Raw genomic sequence first — 19,093 nt, 5'->3', positions numbered from 1 at the left:
CCTGGGGTTGTTCTTATTTTCTTCAATTAGTGATGAGTAGAAAGATGTCCTAGCTTTACGGAGGGTTTTTTTATAGAGCAACAGACTCTTTTTCCAGGCTAAGTGAAGATCTTCTAAATTAGTGAGACGCCATTTCCTCTCCAACGTACGGGTTATCTGCTTTAAGCTACGAGTTTGTGAGTTATACCACGGAGCCAGGCACTTCTGATTTAAAGCTCTCTTTTTTAGAGGAGCTACAGCATCCAAAGTTGTCTTCAATGAGGATGTAAAACTATTGACGAGATACTCTATCTCACTTACAGAGTTTAGGTAGCTACTCTGCACTGTGTTGGTATATGGCATTAGAGAACATAAAGAAGGCATCATATCCTTAAACCTAGTTACAGCGCTTTCTGAAAGACTTCTAGTGTAATGAAACTTATTCCCCACTGCTGGGTAGTCCATCAGAGTAAATGTAAATGTTATTAAGAAATGATCAGACAGAAGGGAGTTTTCAGGGAATACTGTTAAGTCTTCTATTTCCATACCATAAGTCAGAACAAGATCTAAGATATGATTAAAGTGGTGGGTGGACTCATTTACTTTTTGAGCAAAGCCAATAGAGTCTAATAATAGATTAAATGCAGTGTTGAGGCTGTCATTCTCAGCATCTGTGTGGATGTTAAAATCGCCCACTATAATTATCTTATCTGAGCTAAGCACTAAGTCAGACAAAAGGTCTGAAAATTCACAGAGAAACTCACAGTAACGACCAGGTGGACGATAGATAATAACAAATAAAACTGTTTTTTGGGACTTCCAATTTGGATGGACAAGACTAAGAGTCAAGCTTTCAAATGAATTAAAGCTCTGTCTGGGTTTTTGATTAATTAATAAGCTGGAATGGAAGATTGCTGCTAATCCTCCGCCCCGGCCCGTGCTACGAGCATTCTGACAGTTAGTGTGACTCGGGGGTGTTGACTCATTTAAACTATCATATTCATCCTGCTGTAACCAGGTTTCTGTAAGGCAGAATAAATCAATATGTTGATCAATTATTATATCATTTACCAACAGGGACTTAGAAGAGAGAGACCTAATGTTAATAGACCACATTTAACTGTTTTAGTCTGTGGTGCAGTTGAAGGTGCTATATTATTTTTTCTTTTTGAATTTTTATGCTTAAATAGATTTTTGCTGGTTATTGGTAGTCTGGGAGCAGGCACCGTCTCTACGGGGATGGGGTAATGAGGGGATGGCAGGGGGAGAGAAGCTGCAGAGAGGTGTGTAAGACTACAACTCTGCTTCCTGGTCCCAACCCTGGATAGTCACGGTTTGGAGGATTTAAGAAAATTGGCCAGATTTCTAGAAATGAGAGCTGCTCCATCCAAAGTGGGATGGATGCCGTCTCTCCTAACAAGACCAGGTTTTCCCCAGAAGCTTTGCCAATTATCTATGAAGCCACCTCATTTTTTGGACACCACTCAGACAGACAGCAATTCAAGGAGAACATGCGGCTAAACATGTCACTCCCGGTCTGATTGGGGAGGGGCCCAGAGAAAACTACAGAGTCCGACATTGTTTTTGCAAAGTTACACACCGATTAATGTTAATTTTAGTGACCTCCGATTGGCGTAACCGGGTGTCATTACTGCCGACGTGAATTACAATCTTACCAAATTTACGCTTAGCCTTAGCCAGCAGTTTCAAATTTCCTTCAATGTCGCCTGCTCTGGCCCCCGGAAGACAATTGACTATGGTTGCTGGTGTCGCTAACTTCACATTTCGCAAAACAGAGTCGCCAATAACCAGCGTTTGATCCTCGGCGGGTGTGTCGTCGAGTGGGGAAAAACGGTTAGAGATGTGAACGGGTTGGCGGTGTACACGGGGCTTCTGTTTAGGGCTACGCTTCCTCCTCACAGTCACCCAGTCAGCCTGCTTTCCCGGCTGCTCGGGATCTGCCAGGGGGTAACTAACGGCGGCTAAGCTACCTTGGTCCGCACCGACTACAGGGGCCTGGCTAGCTGTAGAATTTTCCACGGTGCGGAGCCGAGTCTCCAATTCGCCCAGCCTGGCCTCCAAAGCTACGAATAAGCTACACTTATTACAAGTACCGTTACTGCTAAAGGAGGCCGAGGAATAACTAAACATTTCACACCCAGAGCAGAAAAGTGCGGGAGAGACAGGAGAAGCCGCCATGCTAAATCGGCTAAGAGCTAGTAGCTACACTAAGCTAGCGGATTCCTAAAAACACGCAAAGTGAATAATGTGTAAATAATTTAGAGGTGATTCAGCAGAAGGAGTGCTTTAGTTAAGGCACGTAAAGATTACACTGGGAAACAAATCGTAATCTAGATAACTAGATCAATCTAACTGCGCAGATTAAACAGCTAACAGATACAGAAAAACACCGCTGTGCTCCGGAACAGGAAGTGATACAATACCGCAGTGAGAGCCAACCACCAGTAGAGGCAAGCAAGAGGGGATCACTTGGTTGTCCCTCTAATTCTATGCTGCTACTATGTGCTGGACTGTCTCTGGGGCACTTTTTCTCAACTTAGAACTTGGGTCCTGTCGCCTGTGGTAGACTCTTGACTCTATGGATCTGGTCCTTAGAGCTTATTCTTGTGTTGCCATGATCAGAACCTCGTTGTTGCCCTTTAGACCGGCCTTTACAAACCACTGGTAGGACTTCCTGATGTCAGCTACTTCTGCATATATCTACTGGCAAACAGCTTGATATCATCCATGTACAGGAGGTGGCTTATGGTTGCTCCACTCCTGAATTGGAATCTGTATCTCCTCTTTGTGATGTGTTCTCTGAGGGCATTGAGGCAAAAGCAAATCAACAGCAGGGACCATGCATGCATCTTGGTATATTGCGCACTTGAGGGTGACTTGTACGATTGACTTGATGTGTTCCAGTCACATTGAGTTCCTAATGAAGGTTATCAGTGCACTGTTAGCCTTGTATAATGCCCTCCCGTATCCATGTGTGAGGAACTGAGTCATAGGCTTTGTTGTAGTCAGACCAGGTGGGTCTGCCTGGTCTTAGAGTCCTGGTGCACTGCTCCATCCACCAGTAGCTGATGCGTTGACCCTCTGGTATTGTTTCCAATGCACTTCTGACCTAGGCTCATTGACTCATGTGCCTACTCAACGTGGTTGCTATGATGCCTGATAGGAGCTTCCTAGTTGTGGAGAGGCAGGTAATTGGTCGGTAGGTTGTACCCTTGTGGGGATCCATCATGATCTTGATTGTCCTGCGCCAATAGGTGTGGATCGTATCAGGCCCTGGAGCTGTCCAGATCTTCATTCCTGAGACTCATTGTTGGAAGTCTGCCTTTGTGATGTTGATTGGTTCTTGTTCTGGAAGGTGGCTGTGGTGTGCTCTTAGGTCCATCTAGATGTTCTTCCAGTATTGCTCTGTCTCAGTTCTGGGTGAACCTGTTCTTGTACTACTGTTTCCCCTTTCAGCTGGGAGTACATTTTAGATCAATCCCACATTTTATCAAACCCAATCAAGTAATCGATACCTGCTTATTCATGCTAACTCTGCTAACATACAAATGAAACAATATAAACATTTCACTCAACAGAAATGCAGGCACGCCATCTTCCTATGTACAATTAACTGCACATTATCTCACAGAATTTGAAAATCAGAAAGCATAATTAATTATTATTATTATTATTATTATTATTATTATTATTATTATTATTGCATTCCTGGCAGTTAGCGACTACTGCTAGCTAGATATGGCACACCATTTGACCCGCTAAGTGACCACTCCCCTAATTATTCATAACGTTCTCTTAAAATAGCTTAAACCATTAAATATAAAGTTCTTCTTCACATATAGAATTTGGCGGCATACAACACAAAAGTCTAAAAGGCGTCATTTTATATTTAAATTTTGCTTCCAGAAAAATAACAAATTCTTTGATCATGTTTCAGAAGAAATCTCAACTATAGTAGATTAAAAACATATTTTCCACAATATGACCCCTTTACAAAATGAATTCATGAGGAAACTCATCTAGAAAGCTTGTTTATATTGTGCATGGAATGGCAACAACACACTTCAAATTGCTCATAAATATGAAACCTATTAATATTTGATGCAAACACAGAAATGCCAAATGCTTGTTTTAGATTTGTGGGGCCAATATGGCGCTTTTACCAACACTGTGATTTTTAATTTAATTACCATCTGTGTGGTGATGGTTTTGTAGGAAATGTATATCAGCCATTTCAGTCAGTGCAGATAAAAGTTCTACAATATTGTATTTTCAAGATAGCATTATTTCTAATTCTGTAATTTTAAGTGAATGAAATGTTTTTATAATTTGAAAAACTGTCTGTATTTGTTCTGCTACTCTTCCAGAGTTCTTGGGCAAATTTCCACCTAAGTTTCTGTGTTCATCTGGCAAGACTCCAGATTTGCTCTGTGGGGGTTTGTTTTAGCAAAGGTCAAGGTCCTTGAAGTCAAAGGTTAAAGTTTTGATTTTTCACTCCATTGTCCACCAAATGTGGCACACTTACTGAACATAGGTGGGCTCTGGAATTGCCCAGGTGAGATCAAGTCTACCAAATGACAGACACTGTGGGCAAGGCCATTGGGATCAAAGTCTAATTTGAACCAAACCTGGCACTCATATGAAGGTGAGTTCTGAAACTGTCCAACAACATCAAATTTGTTGGCCTAAACCAGGTCTTTCTGCTAGTTTCTGCCTGACCTGGTGTGCCAATGAAGGTTGAGCCCAAAACTGCCCTTAAAGAATGCATTTTTGGTAAAGGTCAAGGTCAATTAACCTATGACTGCATAGGTCAATCACTTGGGTGAATGTTAAGGTCATTGGCTGGGTTCTAGCCACGTTGGGCGGCACCAGGCAGCCCCGCCCAGTACTGCAATTTTCTGCCTGGCTCTCTGGGTCAAATTGGCTGTGCCACCCAGCACAGAATTTCTGAAAAATGAACTGAAATGTTGCTGAAAATGTACCAATTCAATCGTATTTCAAGTTTACAGAGTCATAGTTTTGCAATTTTAAGCCAATAATTAAAGTAATAAGAAATATATTTCTCATTTTCTTCGTATCAAATCACAAACAGCAGAGATCAGAGAGTCAGTGCATTCTGTGGCCACAGAGCTGTGAACAGGAGCAGCTGGAAACAGAGTCTCTGCTCTGGGCTGAAGAAAGAAAAAAAGCTGCCATGTATCTGTATCTGAAGATACATTCAGAAATTTGGTTTATTTTACAGCTGAAAGGCTTTGTGTTTCCAAAAAGCCCCAACTTTGAAAGACAGCAGACGCGAGAGAAAGAACGAGAGAAAGAAAGAGGGAGAGGGAGAGAGAGGGGGGAGAGAGGGAGGGGGGATGAGGGGAGGGGCACAGTGTCAGTGAAAGGAAAGTGATACTTATTCACAAAGTTTATCATTTAAAAGAGCAGGTTTGACAAATCAGTCCAGGTTCAGCTCTTGTTTAAACAAGGCAATTAGGTGTTATATTGTTTAAAAAGAAAAAGTAATGCAATCCCACTCAAATTGTTGAAAAAACAAACAAAACTGTCAGCATGTCAGCAAAACTGCCTGCTTTGTCACTTAGTTTTTAACATTTTCAATGTTATTTAATTTATTAACTTAGACTTTGACAGAAACATGCAAAAAATAACTTTGATCTCACAAATATTATAACATAAATATAATTTTTATTTATTATTCTTGCATTCAATGCGTCTAAAACCACCAAAAACGAGTTAAGGCTTGCCAAGAATTTTGTTTTAGTGGTATAAAACCCCTATAGCTTCAGGGGGCTGTGGATTCAGGGGCTATAGGCCGCGATCACATAATTTATCTGGCACTCACATGGTCCTAGCTAGAACCCTGGTCATTGGGGTCACATGTCATATTGCTGTATCCATTACTGTCTTCATGTCCAGTGGTTCTATTACCCAGTATTCACATAATGCCTGAATTCGGCAGTCTAGTGTTAATAGTGGAGTTTTTTCACATCGTAAGTCAGCGGCGTGACCCCTAACTGAAGAAATTACAATGTTTAGTTCCACCGGTAACAAGCTGCTGATTTCCAACGACCAAGACTTTTAACCTTTGACAGTTCTTTCAAAAGGTCTGACAGCAGTGAGCAGCGATGTATCTCATTGGGTACATATCCTAAAGTGATGTGAGTCCTTCAGTAATGAGATACTGCACTGGCATTGCAGTCGCAAAAACACACATCTGCGTGAATCATAACTATAAACATTCTGCTGAGACCTGGATGAAACAAACACAGAATTGAACATGAATTTCTCAGTTTTCGTTTGGAGGCGTTCTAGTAGTATGTGTGCGTGTGAGCTTGTTTTCACCGTTTTCATGCCGACGATAGACTGCTCAACCTTGGAGACGTAGGTAACGTGGTCCTCATTGGAGCGCAACTCCCTCTGTTGTATTCGTTCATAGATTCCGACCACCATGTCCCTGGGGATGTCGGCTCCGTCGTCCACACCTGAGACAAGAGTGGGTCGATTATCCAAAACTACTTCCACAAAACACAGAGGTGAAAACGGTCTGGAATTTACACTGCACACTGCTATACTGATAAGACACATTTGGCTATTGAGGTATTGCATTACAGAAAATCTGAATCGCAGTTAGCATTAACATATATGGATGTACATTAAACATTAGTATGTCATTAACAGTGATGACGGTAACGCGTTACTCTGACCACTTTTTTTAGTAACGAGTAATCTAACGCGTTAATCTTTCCAAATCAGTAATCAGATTAATGTTACTTCTCCAAGTCACTGTGCGTTACTATTATTTTTGCATTGTGGGTCGATAGCAGCATTAAACTTGGTCCGTGGGCAGGAGGTCGGGGTTCGACTGAACTACACACTTTAAGCGAACTGTGAGCTTTTCATCCGCGGTTTTCTGCAACAGCTACGACTTGTCCTCACCTCTTAAAGCGCGGTGACAACAGCACACCTGCACTGAGCTTTACAAAGACATTTTTATGTTTTTTTTTCTCTGAGCCGCTCCGTATCTGCTGCTAAAAACAGCTGATCCTCCGTGACGCGTCAACAACTAACACTATTTTCCACCCAAATGCACCTAAACTCTCTTTCGGAGGACCACATGATGTGAAAACACAATAAAACCTTCTTAACTGTAAATCTGGTCATGTTTTCTGCATAAATAAATGTTATCCATTCTTTGTGCTCAAACGCCAAAGCAGGGGCGAATCCAGATGGAATGGGGGCGTGGGGGAGGGATGTGCCCCCCCACAACATCCCTAGATTAAAGGTCCAGTTTTGAAGCCTTTTTTTACTACAACTACTAATACTACTTATAATAATAATAATTTCGACAAGTAAAATGTTTAGAGAGAATTTAAATATTAGAATGAATTTAATATTTACATTTATAAGCAATGTAGGTTAGAAATTGCAAGTTTTACTGTTACAGTGCTGTCAACAGTTAAATATGAGGTCAAGAAAGAGGTCTTTCTTTTACTTTTTATAAAACAAGTATTTGTTTTCATTGAAGCCAAGAAAGGGTAACTATAAAGTGAGTTTTGGCAAAACAAGTATCATTGTCATGTTGAGGTGGCAGAGGGTTGTTGTCGGCAGCTGGGGAAAGTAACTAAAAAAGTAACTAGTAATCTAACTTAGTTACTTTTACAACTGAGTAATCAGTAAAGTAACTAAGTTACTTTTTCAAGGAGTAATCAGTAATCAGTAATTGGATTACTTTTTCAAAGTAACTGTGGCAACACTCGTCATTAATGGTTAGTATCTTAGCATGTGTATGTATGTGGTAATGGAAACTATGGATACTGCTAAGGGTTACCAGCTCATACCAGCCACGATTGACTTAACAGATAGCAGTTGGTGCAAATCACAGTTGACGCTAATGTTAGCACTAGCTGTTTGGGATGCAGTTATCATCTTATGTGGTTAGCGTGACTGTATTTGTTAATGTTAACTGGTATTCTTGTAGTCAAATGCACCACTTCAACCTATTGTGTGTATATATAGATGCTAAAATGTCCAAAAAAGCATACACATAATTGCACCAACCCAAAAATGTAGTCAAACAAATCTATGTGTATTCCACATGAATATCTGTCTACAGTCGGTATCTCAGTGGGATAAATTGTTGGGTTATCGAGACGTAGACATGGGTTTGAGTCTTAGTTATGCTACCTGTCTGTGTTTTTGGACAAGATACTTCATCTGCATCTACATTTAGAGCCTGACCGATATGGATTTTTTTGAGGCCGATGCCGCTAATGATATTTGGATGGAAAAAATGCAGATAATCGATAAATCGGCTGATTTGCCAATAGCCGATAAATCAGCCAATATTATTATTATTATTATTATTATTTTAATGAATAAATGTTCTTTTTTGGACCCTTAACAAAAAAGGTATGAGCTAAAAGCAGAAATACAATTTACAAGTTATTTACAATTTAGTAAAGCTTGGTCCCAGCCGTCGTCGGCCCCAGAGGGTTAATGGTGAATGGCAGTAATTCCCAGAACTCTTCTGGACGACAAGTGAATCTGAATGTTTCAACCTCTTATCAGGAAACAAAACTTTTTCAAGCTAGAAATAAGGTCTACACAACGTGGGCTTAATAAAAAGCGTGACCGACGCAATGAAGCACATTTGACACATTACTACATAAACTGAGTTAATCAAACTGAGTTGAACTGAAACAGGAGAAATGTGGGGTGAATGTAATCCCAAAGTTGTTACAAACAACATCCTTATAAACGTACTTGTATGCTTTTGTCAGCCGATCAGTGCAGTGTGACGGCGAACTATGGGGGCCGGTGATGAACACATTTAAGCAGGGGTGTAAGCAGCTCTCAGTTGAATGGAGTCAGAGCTCCATCTACTGGACAAACGGTGCAAGGACATTTTACATTGCCGACACAAACATTATTTCAGTAACTGTTTTGTTTAGGAGAAGTTATTGGCATTCTATCGGCAAAATTTTGACCAATAGTGACTACTTTGAAAAGGGCTTATATCGGCCGATAATATCGGCCAGCCGATATATCGGTCGGGCTCTATCTACATTGTCCCTTCACCCAGCTGGAAATGGGCAATGGCCTTGGCCATGGAAGTAACCTGCATAGTCTTCTTACAGGGGATATATAGAATAACTGTTCTAAGGAATTATTTAAAGATACACCTACGGTTACTATTGAAGACTAATATTATACAAATAATGAATGTTTATGAGTTCAACGGTATGAATATTTCCTGAGGTGAAAGATGGAATGTTACAGCTTTCACCAAATTAAATATTTGTTCCATTAAAAGAATGTAAAAACATTCATTATTTGTTTTATATAATGCCTAAAACAGATCCCTGTCATTTGATATTTTATTAATTTATAAACGAGAGGAAAGGAACTTACATTTTTGGTGTTCTACTGGTGCTTAACAGTCCAACACGAACTTTAAATTGGAGTCCAGAATTCTGACGATGTAGTCTGTGATGCTGTGCACTGACTTCGTGTACTTCCAAAAAAAAAAGAAAAAAAAAAAAAGACTTGGTGTAGTTCCTCAGTCTAGCGAAAAATCATGTCAGAGGTTTATCTAGTTTTTCATCCTATAAGAAATGAAACACACTCTTAAGCATAAAACGTTGAATTTAATTGATAAAGTTGAGGTAACTTTTTCCACATAACATTGTTAATTAAGTGCAAAACAACACTGTAGCTGAAATTAATTAAATCAAATGAAGCATTATTACTTAAATCCCAATATTGTTTTGCACTTAATTGACAAAGTTATATGGAAAAAGTTACCTTAACTTTATCAATTAAATTCAACATTTTATTTCTTAGAGTGGTGTGTTAGAAAAACTAGCAGCTTAAATAGATAAAAAAAAATGCACACCAAGATCCTCTGCTGAGGTGCACATGCAGAAATACTAACTCAAATACAAAGAAAAAGCATAGCACACTCAAAATATTGATGTCTAGCCGCTGTTTTATTTATATTAATTACGTTTCGGCCAAAAGGCCTTCGTCAGATAGCAGCTTCCGTTGGACCAAGAGGTCTCCAAGAGAAAAATTAGCAGCGTCAATTAGCTCCTTCAAATTGTCGTCTGTCAGCAAAACAAACTCCACTATGTTTAGCTCAATGCCGCCCAGTAGTGTGAGCATGCACGGTGGTCGGGCGAGCAATAGTACATTTCATATAGCACCAAAATTGCACGCCAAAAAAGAATTATTGTATGGCCAATGAAACACAGTGGCAAATGGTATGAATAATCTATGTCACTTGACATACAACCCACCAATCAAATGACAAGGATCCATTCAAACTCTTTTGCCTTTTGTCTGTTCATTGCTCATTGTTTCTACGTGTTTCTGCACAAAAATTTCACAAATAAATAAAGTTTAACCTCATTTCTTCCCTAGTTTTCTGCAGTGGAATGATTTTCTGTATGAGAACACATGAGCTTGGTGAAGATTCATTTCCATCAATGTTAGCTAAGGTTCTTGAAGAGTACTCCCTCTGGGGTCTGAGGGCATTTTTTGGACAGTTCACTCGCCTGGTATAAATGTTTTATTATTGCTGTTAATAGCTCTCCCTGCATCCCACAATCAGGTTTTATGTCTCTTTTTTTCAGGACAACCTGTGCTTTCAGAATATATGGTTTTGTTGTGTTTTATAAGTGTAATAAAGGTTTACAATCAGAAATAAGAAAGGAAAAAATAAAGCGAAAAATAATTTTCCACACACATTTATTCAAAACACACAGCAACCTATAATAAACAACTGTTTTGACACTTTTAAGGAAATTTGAGGTCTTGTGTGAAAGACTGAACAACAAAAAGGTTCAAACAATAAACACAAATGCACATTTGAACAATATATACAAAATGGTCTATGCATTTTGTTGTCCACTGATATGGTAAACAGTGCTTTATGCAGAGAAAGCAACAGAGTTATCCAGTAACATTCACATGCAAACTAGTGGAGCATCCTGATAGTTACACACTCTTTGTTTGAGCATGTGAGGTTGTCATCAGAGGCTCTCCGTGAGCTCCTGCTTTCACTAATTGCTGTGTGTAATGGTGCAAGGCGCACTGAGTATGTACTAATAGTATGTACTCATTGGAGCACCCAGGGGGCTATTCAAACGGGCCAACTAGTAACACATCACTCCTGAAAATGATCTTTGGCTTTTCACGTAAGGTAAATCTGCCCTACGACTGGATTTTGGAAAACCATGTGACGGTGAACCAATTCCGATTGGACACTCACATTGCGCACGTCATCACACAGCTTCTATGAGGAGTACAAAGATGGCCGATGGCTGGCTCGAAAGTCCACGGCGATAACTTTTCAGCAAAAAAAAAAAAAAAGTAAGTTTCTATCTCATATCATTCAAAAGTTATTTATAATTTAGTAAAGCTTGGTCTGAGCCATCGTATACGACAGCGTCGACCCCAGAGGGTTACAAAAAATTAAGCTTTGCCATCTGGGTTTATCCTTTTAAAAAGACACTCCAATAAATAAAGGATCTGCTAATCAATCCAAGAATACATTATATTTTCCCGCCAACCTTCGTTTCTGTTGGAAGCTGGTCAGATGGTGGAACAACACTCACGGCCTGCTTTAATTGACACAATGAATGTTCTGTTGTTCTTCATCACTTATTGGCTTCTGCTGCATAATTGCGTTTTAGCCCAGCCAATTATCTGACTGAGCTGCACTTGGGTCAGTGTCAGAGGAGAAAATGGAGAGAGAGAATATAAACAAGGAAAGATGAATGAATAAACAGACAGCATGACATTCTAATTGGAAAAAAAAAAAAACAACAGAGCAGAAGATAAATAGAAAACGACCAAAGAGAGCGGCACATTTTCATTTGCATAAGATGCCAAAATTGATTTTGCATCTTAATTTAATTGCAGCGCAATAGTCTGGATAAATCTATTAAAGTTGTCTTGCATCGACGTCAGCATTCCCTGATTGATTGCAAAGCGCCGCCGCTCCCATCTTCACCTCACCGCGTGGGGAATTTGTGTCTCGCCGCGTGTGACAGATGAGAATTACAGGTGTTTCCTACCCGAGCGGCGACACGAATTACGAACGTGTAAAGGACAAAATGCAGGGACGCAAGCTTAACCTTAAATTTATCATCGTCGTTCGCGCGAGGAGCTTTTGATTGAGCGCAGAGCCGACGTGCTTAGGGGATGACGCCAGACCACTTCATCAGCTGAAGGTAAACAAAGGAGACACTATTATAGTGGGATGTTTGTTGCAGCTTTCAATTTCCTTCTTGCCGGCGATTCATTTTAGCGCGAGGTGACATATGCATACGTGCGCTATTTTTCCTTATCCCGCCTGCGTAAATCTTGAGGAGGGCCAACACTTGCTCATTCACAAGCTGACCGCCACATTATTTTCCTATTATTTCGGTTAAGGAGCAGTGCATCCAGAAAATATTCACAAAGCTGCAGTTTTCCACATTTTATGTTACAGCCTTAATCCAAAATGGAGTAAAATTTTTTTTTCTTTTAAAATTCTACTCACAGACCCCATAATGACAACATAAAAAAGTTTTTTTTTTTAATTTTTGCAATTTAATTAACAATATGACCAGAAATCAAACAAAGGTTTTCATAGCAGTAGGCCAACGCCTTATCCACTGATCTAGTGGAGGGTTTGTCTAATTTATAGGACCAAATGTAAAACAAGCACTGCATTTCTGTTCACGTATTTCCACATCAGTCACCACTAATTTCTGAACATTGCTGTAGTGATGGTAAGGGCTCTGACAAAACATTCTAATTTGTGACGGGGAGACCCGTGACATACATTTTCTCAGAAACTTGCACGATGATGCTAGCTGAGCGCACCCATACGCTCACATGCGCCATTATCAAGCTAAAAGTGGACGTTCTCATTTTGGCCGAACAACTATCCAGTTTCTGGATATTCTGTGTTAGTATGTGCCCGCGGCCGACGTGCTTGATAAATTCCTGCGTAAAAAATAGTTTCCAAACAGTGCTGTATTTGTGATGGGTAACCAAAACATAATGAGTATATTTGGCACAAGAACTTGTGTATCTTGTGTGTTTTTACGCCTAAATGATTGTAAGTCAATATACTACCAACTGTGATTAGCATCTGCATACGTGGCCATGCTAACCACATTTGACACATATTAGCGGTGGTTAGCATATACGAGGTCTATCAGAAAAGTATCCTACCTTTTTATTTTTTTAAAAAACTATATGGATTTGAATGACGTGCGATTACACCAATCATGCTTGAACCCTCGTGCGCATGCGTGAGTTTTTTCACGCGTCGGTGTCGTCATTTCCCTGTGGGCAGGACTTGAGTGAGATGTGGTCCAGCCCTCTCGGCTGAATTCCTTTGTTTCACACACTGCTCGAGACGGCGCGCGTTGCTTTATCAAACTTTTTTCTGGACCTGTGAGGAATATCCGAGTGGACACTATTCGAGAAATTAAGCTGGTTTTCGGTGAAAGGTTTAACGGCTGATGAGAGATTATGGGGTGTTTCTGTCGGTGTAAGGACTTCACACGGTGCGGGACGTCGCTCAGTGCTTCCAGGCGCCGTCGTCGGCCTGTTTCGACCTGAAATCATCCTAATTTAAGGCTTAATTCACCCAGGACGTCGTGAGAGAACAGAGAAGATTCAGAAGAGGCCGGCATGAGGACTTTATGTGGACATTCCACTGTTTAAGGACATTTTGTAATGAAAGACGTGCGCGCAAATTCGGCGAATCGTTTCCGTGACGACTCTGCGAATCTGTGTGCGCCGCGACAGGAAAAACACCTCCGTGTTGAAAACCATTTGTAAAATTCAGGCGGCTTTTGATGGCTTTCAACAAGTGAGTAACTGAGAAATTGTTTAACAGCTTGGGCATGTTCCAACTTGTCCGTTAAGGTTTCCAACGGAGGTGTTTTTCCTGTCGCGACCCCCCGTGGTTGGGTCCAGCCCGACATGCGACTCTGCCCGCACGTTCTTTCATTAGAAAATGTCCGTTAACAATGGAATGTCCGAATAAACTCCTCATGCCGACTTCTTCTGAAAGTTCTCTGTTCTCTGACGGCTTACTGGGTCAACAGAGCCTGAAATGTGGAAGTTTTCAACTTGAAATGGCGAGACGCTGCCGCCTCGAAGCGCAGATCGCCGTCAGGTGCCGTGGGCCGTCCTTAAAGCGACACTACCAGACCAAAATCTCTCATCAGCCGTTAAAATTTTTACTGAAAACCAGCTGAATTTATCGAATTGTGTCCACTCAGTTGTGCCTTACAGCTTTTGAAAAAATTTTGATCAAACAAAGCAGCAGTCTCTGAGCCATTCCTAAACAATGAAAAAACTACAAGAGGGTGGGCGACTCCTCACTCAAAGACTGCCCACAGGCGAATGACGTAACCGAGAGGCGTGAAAAAACTCTCTCATGCCCACGAGGGTTCAAGCATGTCTGATGTAATCACACGTGATTCAAATCCATATGGTTTTTGAAAAAAATAATAAGGTCGGATACTTTTCTAATAGACCTCGTATGCTCACAGTACATAGTTAACTATGAGTATGAAGTACAGTTAGCATCAACCACATACGCAATCTGTCAATTTTGAAAACCCGTTTTCCTGCACCCTAATGGCTTTGACAAAGTACTGGGATTTGATGCCTTGAAGATAGAGAGAAAAACGACAAAGGTTTTGGCCATCATGTGATTTGCATAGATGTTATTTTGTCATTCGGTGACTTACCACGAAGGTTGCGTATGAAGTCTTCTAACAACATCTTGCGGTCGGGTTTAATGTTGGGACTGTACATGTCGGTGTTGAGCAGGATGATGGCAAAGGCCAGGATGAAGATCGTGTCAGGGTTGTGAAACTGCTGCACCACATCCGGGTTGCACATACAGTATCGTTGGCTGTAGGAAGGAAAGAAGAGGTGAAACAAGGTCAAAATTTCAAAGAAGGGAGGAGTGAAAATGGGAAAAGAATGAAGGGTAAGAGATTTGGCACACAAAGTTGAAAGCAGATGGGAAGGGATGACGCAGAAAAGAGGGAATTAAAGATGTAGGTCATGACAGAGGACAAGCATGGAGGAAACCATAAAGAAGAATTGACTATAAACACCCCGCCGAAGCTAAGCAAGAGTGTCGCACTGAATTAGTTAAGGGTTTCATTTTTCTTGTGGTTTCATCTTCATCTTAAAAATACAGTTTTTTTCAATGCATACAGGGATTGTGACCTGAACAAATGACCGTCGCTAATGTCTCTTCAGTTGGTCAGGTCTAGGATCATGGTGCCATATCCACAAAACTACAAAACTGCCTTGGGTTCTGGATAGCAAATGGTCTATGGCAGGGGTGGGCAATCATGTGCCATGAAGGGCCGAAGCACTGCAGGTTTTCCTTGCTACCAATCACCTCAGCAGGTGATTTCATTAATGTTCAGGTGTCTCAGCAGGTGATTTCATTGATAACCAGGTGTTTATGTTCAAGGGAGAGGCTCATCAGCAACCCACCTGCTGAGGTGATTGGTTGCAAGGAAAACCTGCAGTGTCTCGGCCCTCGTTGCCCACCCCTGGTCTATGGGGTAGCCATCTGTATGGTGAATGTTGACCTTGTTTGACCTTTACCTTGGAGACCAAACATTCAACACAGTCAAAACAATTCCATTTATTAATCCTTTTATTTTCAACCAACAATTCGCATTATTTTTTTTACTTAAAATGGAGCAACTTTAACTTTTGACCCCTGTACAAACTGAAATTGACCTTTGTCACCATTTTTGCTGTTTTTACCCCATAACTCCAGAACATTCAGTCAAAGATAGTCCAAACTATACCTTTTTGGAATTGTTATGATCAGACAAATAATGTGATATAGTTTTCAACGTGATTGGAGCATTTTAAAATTTTGACCTCTGTGTAATTCCACATTGACACCCATTGTGAAGGTCATGATACACTGTGGCTGGATTCTAAGTGTCGTTTCGTCACCTTAAGTGGTACCGAAAACCTGCTTGGACTAAATACTTGTGGACCTGCCTGTAAATACACGAGTGTGTCTCCTACACTAGAACGGGGGTGCTGAAAATGCGAGCTGAACACGTTTACGTCATGTGAGAATGAATCACATTCATTCATTCATCAGCAGATACGGATGCTGCTGGCTGATTGTCACTTTTTGCTTCACTCTCTTTTGCCACTGCTTCCAATCCCGCCCCCCCTTCACTTTGCAGATTCCTCTCTATCCTTCTGTGTGTGTGTGTGTGTGTGTGTGTGTGTGTGTGTGTGTGTGTGTGTGTGTGTGTGTGTGTGTGTGTGTGTGTGTGTGTGTGTGTTTGGATGCATATCAAAGCCCAGGAGCCGGGGAGTAAGACGCAGAGAGGCAGTGGCAGTTACGCAACGCCGGTTATTTATAAACCTTCCTCCCTCGGTTCTTTGCTTTCCCAGTTTGTCTCTCTCCCTCTCTTCACCCCCTTGCTGCCAGCCTGATAGCTAAACATTAGCGGCGCCAACCTCTCTGCCCACTCACTGTGGCGTTGCTGCCGTTTTCCCTCCTCATTGGGCATCTGGACAAGTGTGACAGGTGGTTGTTACCCCTGACAGGCAAACTGTTATCATTAACGCACAGCGCCACAGATGCACTGCAGATCGGTTCAATTTCTGACTAGTAATGACATCACACCGGCCCCAACGTCGACGGGCTGCACTGTCAACATCTATGTTAGCCGAGCAGAGAAGAAAGAATGCATCGGCACTGTGCACACGTGTGTGTTTTGTGTTTGGTCATGGGAGATTTGGCCGCTGAGATCACGCACGTGTTGAGAGGATCCATGCGCACAAGCCCCTGAGGATGTGGCGGTGTTTGTGAATGCGCCGCGTCCCTTCTTCTTTGGGGGTGTGGCCGCTGATGCTGTCTGATTTAATTTAATCAAACAAGCGCGTCTGCGCAAGCGTGTCTGGCTTAGCGGTTTCCCTGGACACTGCAGGACTGGCTAAAGACAAACACAAATCCACATCCAAACACACACACACACACACATAGTTTTTCTGTGCAGATTTGTGCAAAATATTTCTAGACACATGTGGCCAGGTGTTATCAGGGATCATTCCCCTCACCACTGAACCACGTTGGGTCCTAGATGGTAACCACCCAGGCGGGAAACCACACTCTAAAAGATGGCTCATTGGATGAACTCAATTCAATTATGTGCAGGATTTCCATCTAATAAATATATGTCGCCCCAACTCAAATTAAGCACATCCATGCAAGATAATGTAACTTAATTTAGTTGGGGCAACATATATTTATTAGATGGAATCCAATCCAATGAGTCAGTTTTTTGAGTGAATTTAATTATGGGCAGGATTTCCATTGAATAAATATATGTAGCCCCAACTCAAATAAAACACATCCACACAAGATAATGTAACTTAATTTAGTTGGGACTACATATATTTATTAGATGGAATCCAATCCAGTGAGTCAGTTTTTTGAGTGTATTACTCAAACAAGTGACTCAATGGATGAACTCAATTTAATTATGGGCAGGATTTCCATCTAATAAATATATGTAGCCCGAACTCAAATAAAACACATCCATGCAAGATAATGTAACTTAATTTAGTTGGGACTACATATATTTGTTAGATGGAATCCAATCGGATGAGTCAGTTTTGTGAGCGCATCACTCGAAAAACTAACTCAATGGATAAACTCAATTTAATTATGTGCAGGATTTCCATCTAATAAATATATGTCACCCCAACTCAAATAAAATGCATCATGCAAGATAATGTAACTTAATTTAGTTGGGACTACATATATTTATTAGATGGAAAGCAATCCAATGAGTCCATTTTTTAAATGTATCACTGAAAAAACTGACTCATTGGATGAACTCAATTTAATTATGTGCAGGATTTCCATCTAATAAATATATGTCGCCCCAACTCAAATTAAGCACATCTATGCAAGATAATGTAACTTAATTTAGTTGGGGCAACATATATTTATTAGATGGAATCCAATCCAATGAGTCAGTTTTTTGAGTGAATTTAATTATGGGCAGGATTTCCATTGAATAAATATATGTAGCCCCAACTCAAATAAAACACATCCACACAAGATAATGTAACTTAATTTAGTTGGGACTACATATATTTATTAGATGGAATCCAATCCAGTGAGTCAGTTTTTTGAGTGTATTACTCAAACAAGTGACTCAATGGATGAACTCAATTTAATTATGGGCAGGATTTCCATCTAATAAATATATGTAGCCCGAACTCAAATAAAACACATCCATGCAAGATAATGTAACTTAATTTAGTTGGGACTACATATATTTGTTAGATGGAATCCAATCGGATGTGCAGGATTTCCATCTAATAAATATATGTAGTCCCAACTCAAATAAAATGCATCATGCAAGATAATTTAACTTAATTTAGTTGGGACTACATATATTTATTAGATGGAAAGCAATCCAATGAGTCCGTTTTTTAAATGTATCACTGAAAAAACTGACTCATTGGATGAACTCAATTTAATTATGTGCAGGATTTCCATCTAATAAATATATGTCGCCCCAACTCAAATTAAGCACATCCATGCAAGATAATGTAACTTAATTTAGTTGGGGCAACATATATTTATTAGATGGAATCCAATCCAATGAGTCAGTTTTTTGAGTGAATTTAATTATGGGCAGGATTTCCATTGAATAAATATATGTAGCCCCAACTCAAATAAAACACATCCACACAAGATAATGTAACTTAATTTAGTTGGGACTACATATATTTATTAGATGGAATCCAATCCAGTGAGTCAGTTTTTTGAGTGTATTACTCAAACAAGTGACTCAATGGATGAACTCAATTTAATTATGGGCAGGATTTCCATCTAATAAATATATGTAGCCCGAACTCAAATAAAACACATCCATGCAAGATAATGTAACTTAATTTAGTTGGGACTACATATATTTGTTAGATGGAATCCAATCGGATGTGCAGGATTTCCATCTAATAAATATCCAATGAGTCAGTTTTTTGAGTGAAAAACTGACTCATT

At 40.4% G+C, this 19,093-nt stretch overlaps 1 protein-coding gene across 2 annotated transcripts in view; it reads right to left on the bottom strand.

Moving 5' to 3' along the window:
* Positions 1 to 19,093, bottom strand: part of iqsec3a (IQ motif and Sec7 domain ArfGEF 3a) — a 310,387-nt gene that overhangs the window by 36,006 nt on the left and 255,288 nt on the right. For both annotated transcript variants that reach the window (XM_034163070.1, XM_034163071.1), the window contains exons 7-8: positions 14,766 to 14,932; positions 6,346 to 6,485 (exon numbers count right to left, since the gene is read on the bottom strand). In XM_034163070.1, coding sequence (XP_034018961.1) covers positions 6,346 to 6,485; positions 14,766 to 14,932 — 307 coding nt within the window. The remainder of the gene's footprint in view (positions 1 to 6,345; positions 6,486 to 14,765; positions 14,933 to 19,093) is intronic.

Source organism: Thalassophryne amazonica, chromosome 22 (assembly GCF_902500255.1).
Source record: "Thalassophryne amazonica chromosome 22, fThaAma1.1, whole genome shotgun sequence".
Lineage (NCBI taxonomy): Eukaryota > Metazoa > Chordata > Actinopteri > Batrachoidiformes > Batrachoididae > Thalassophryne > Thalassophryne amazonica.
Note: the sequence above shows the minus strand (reverse complement) of the source record. Positions and strands in the feature narration are given on the sequence as shown.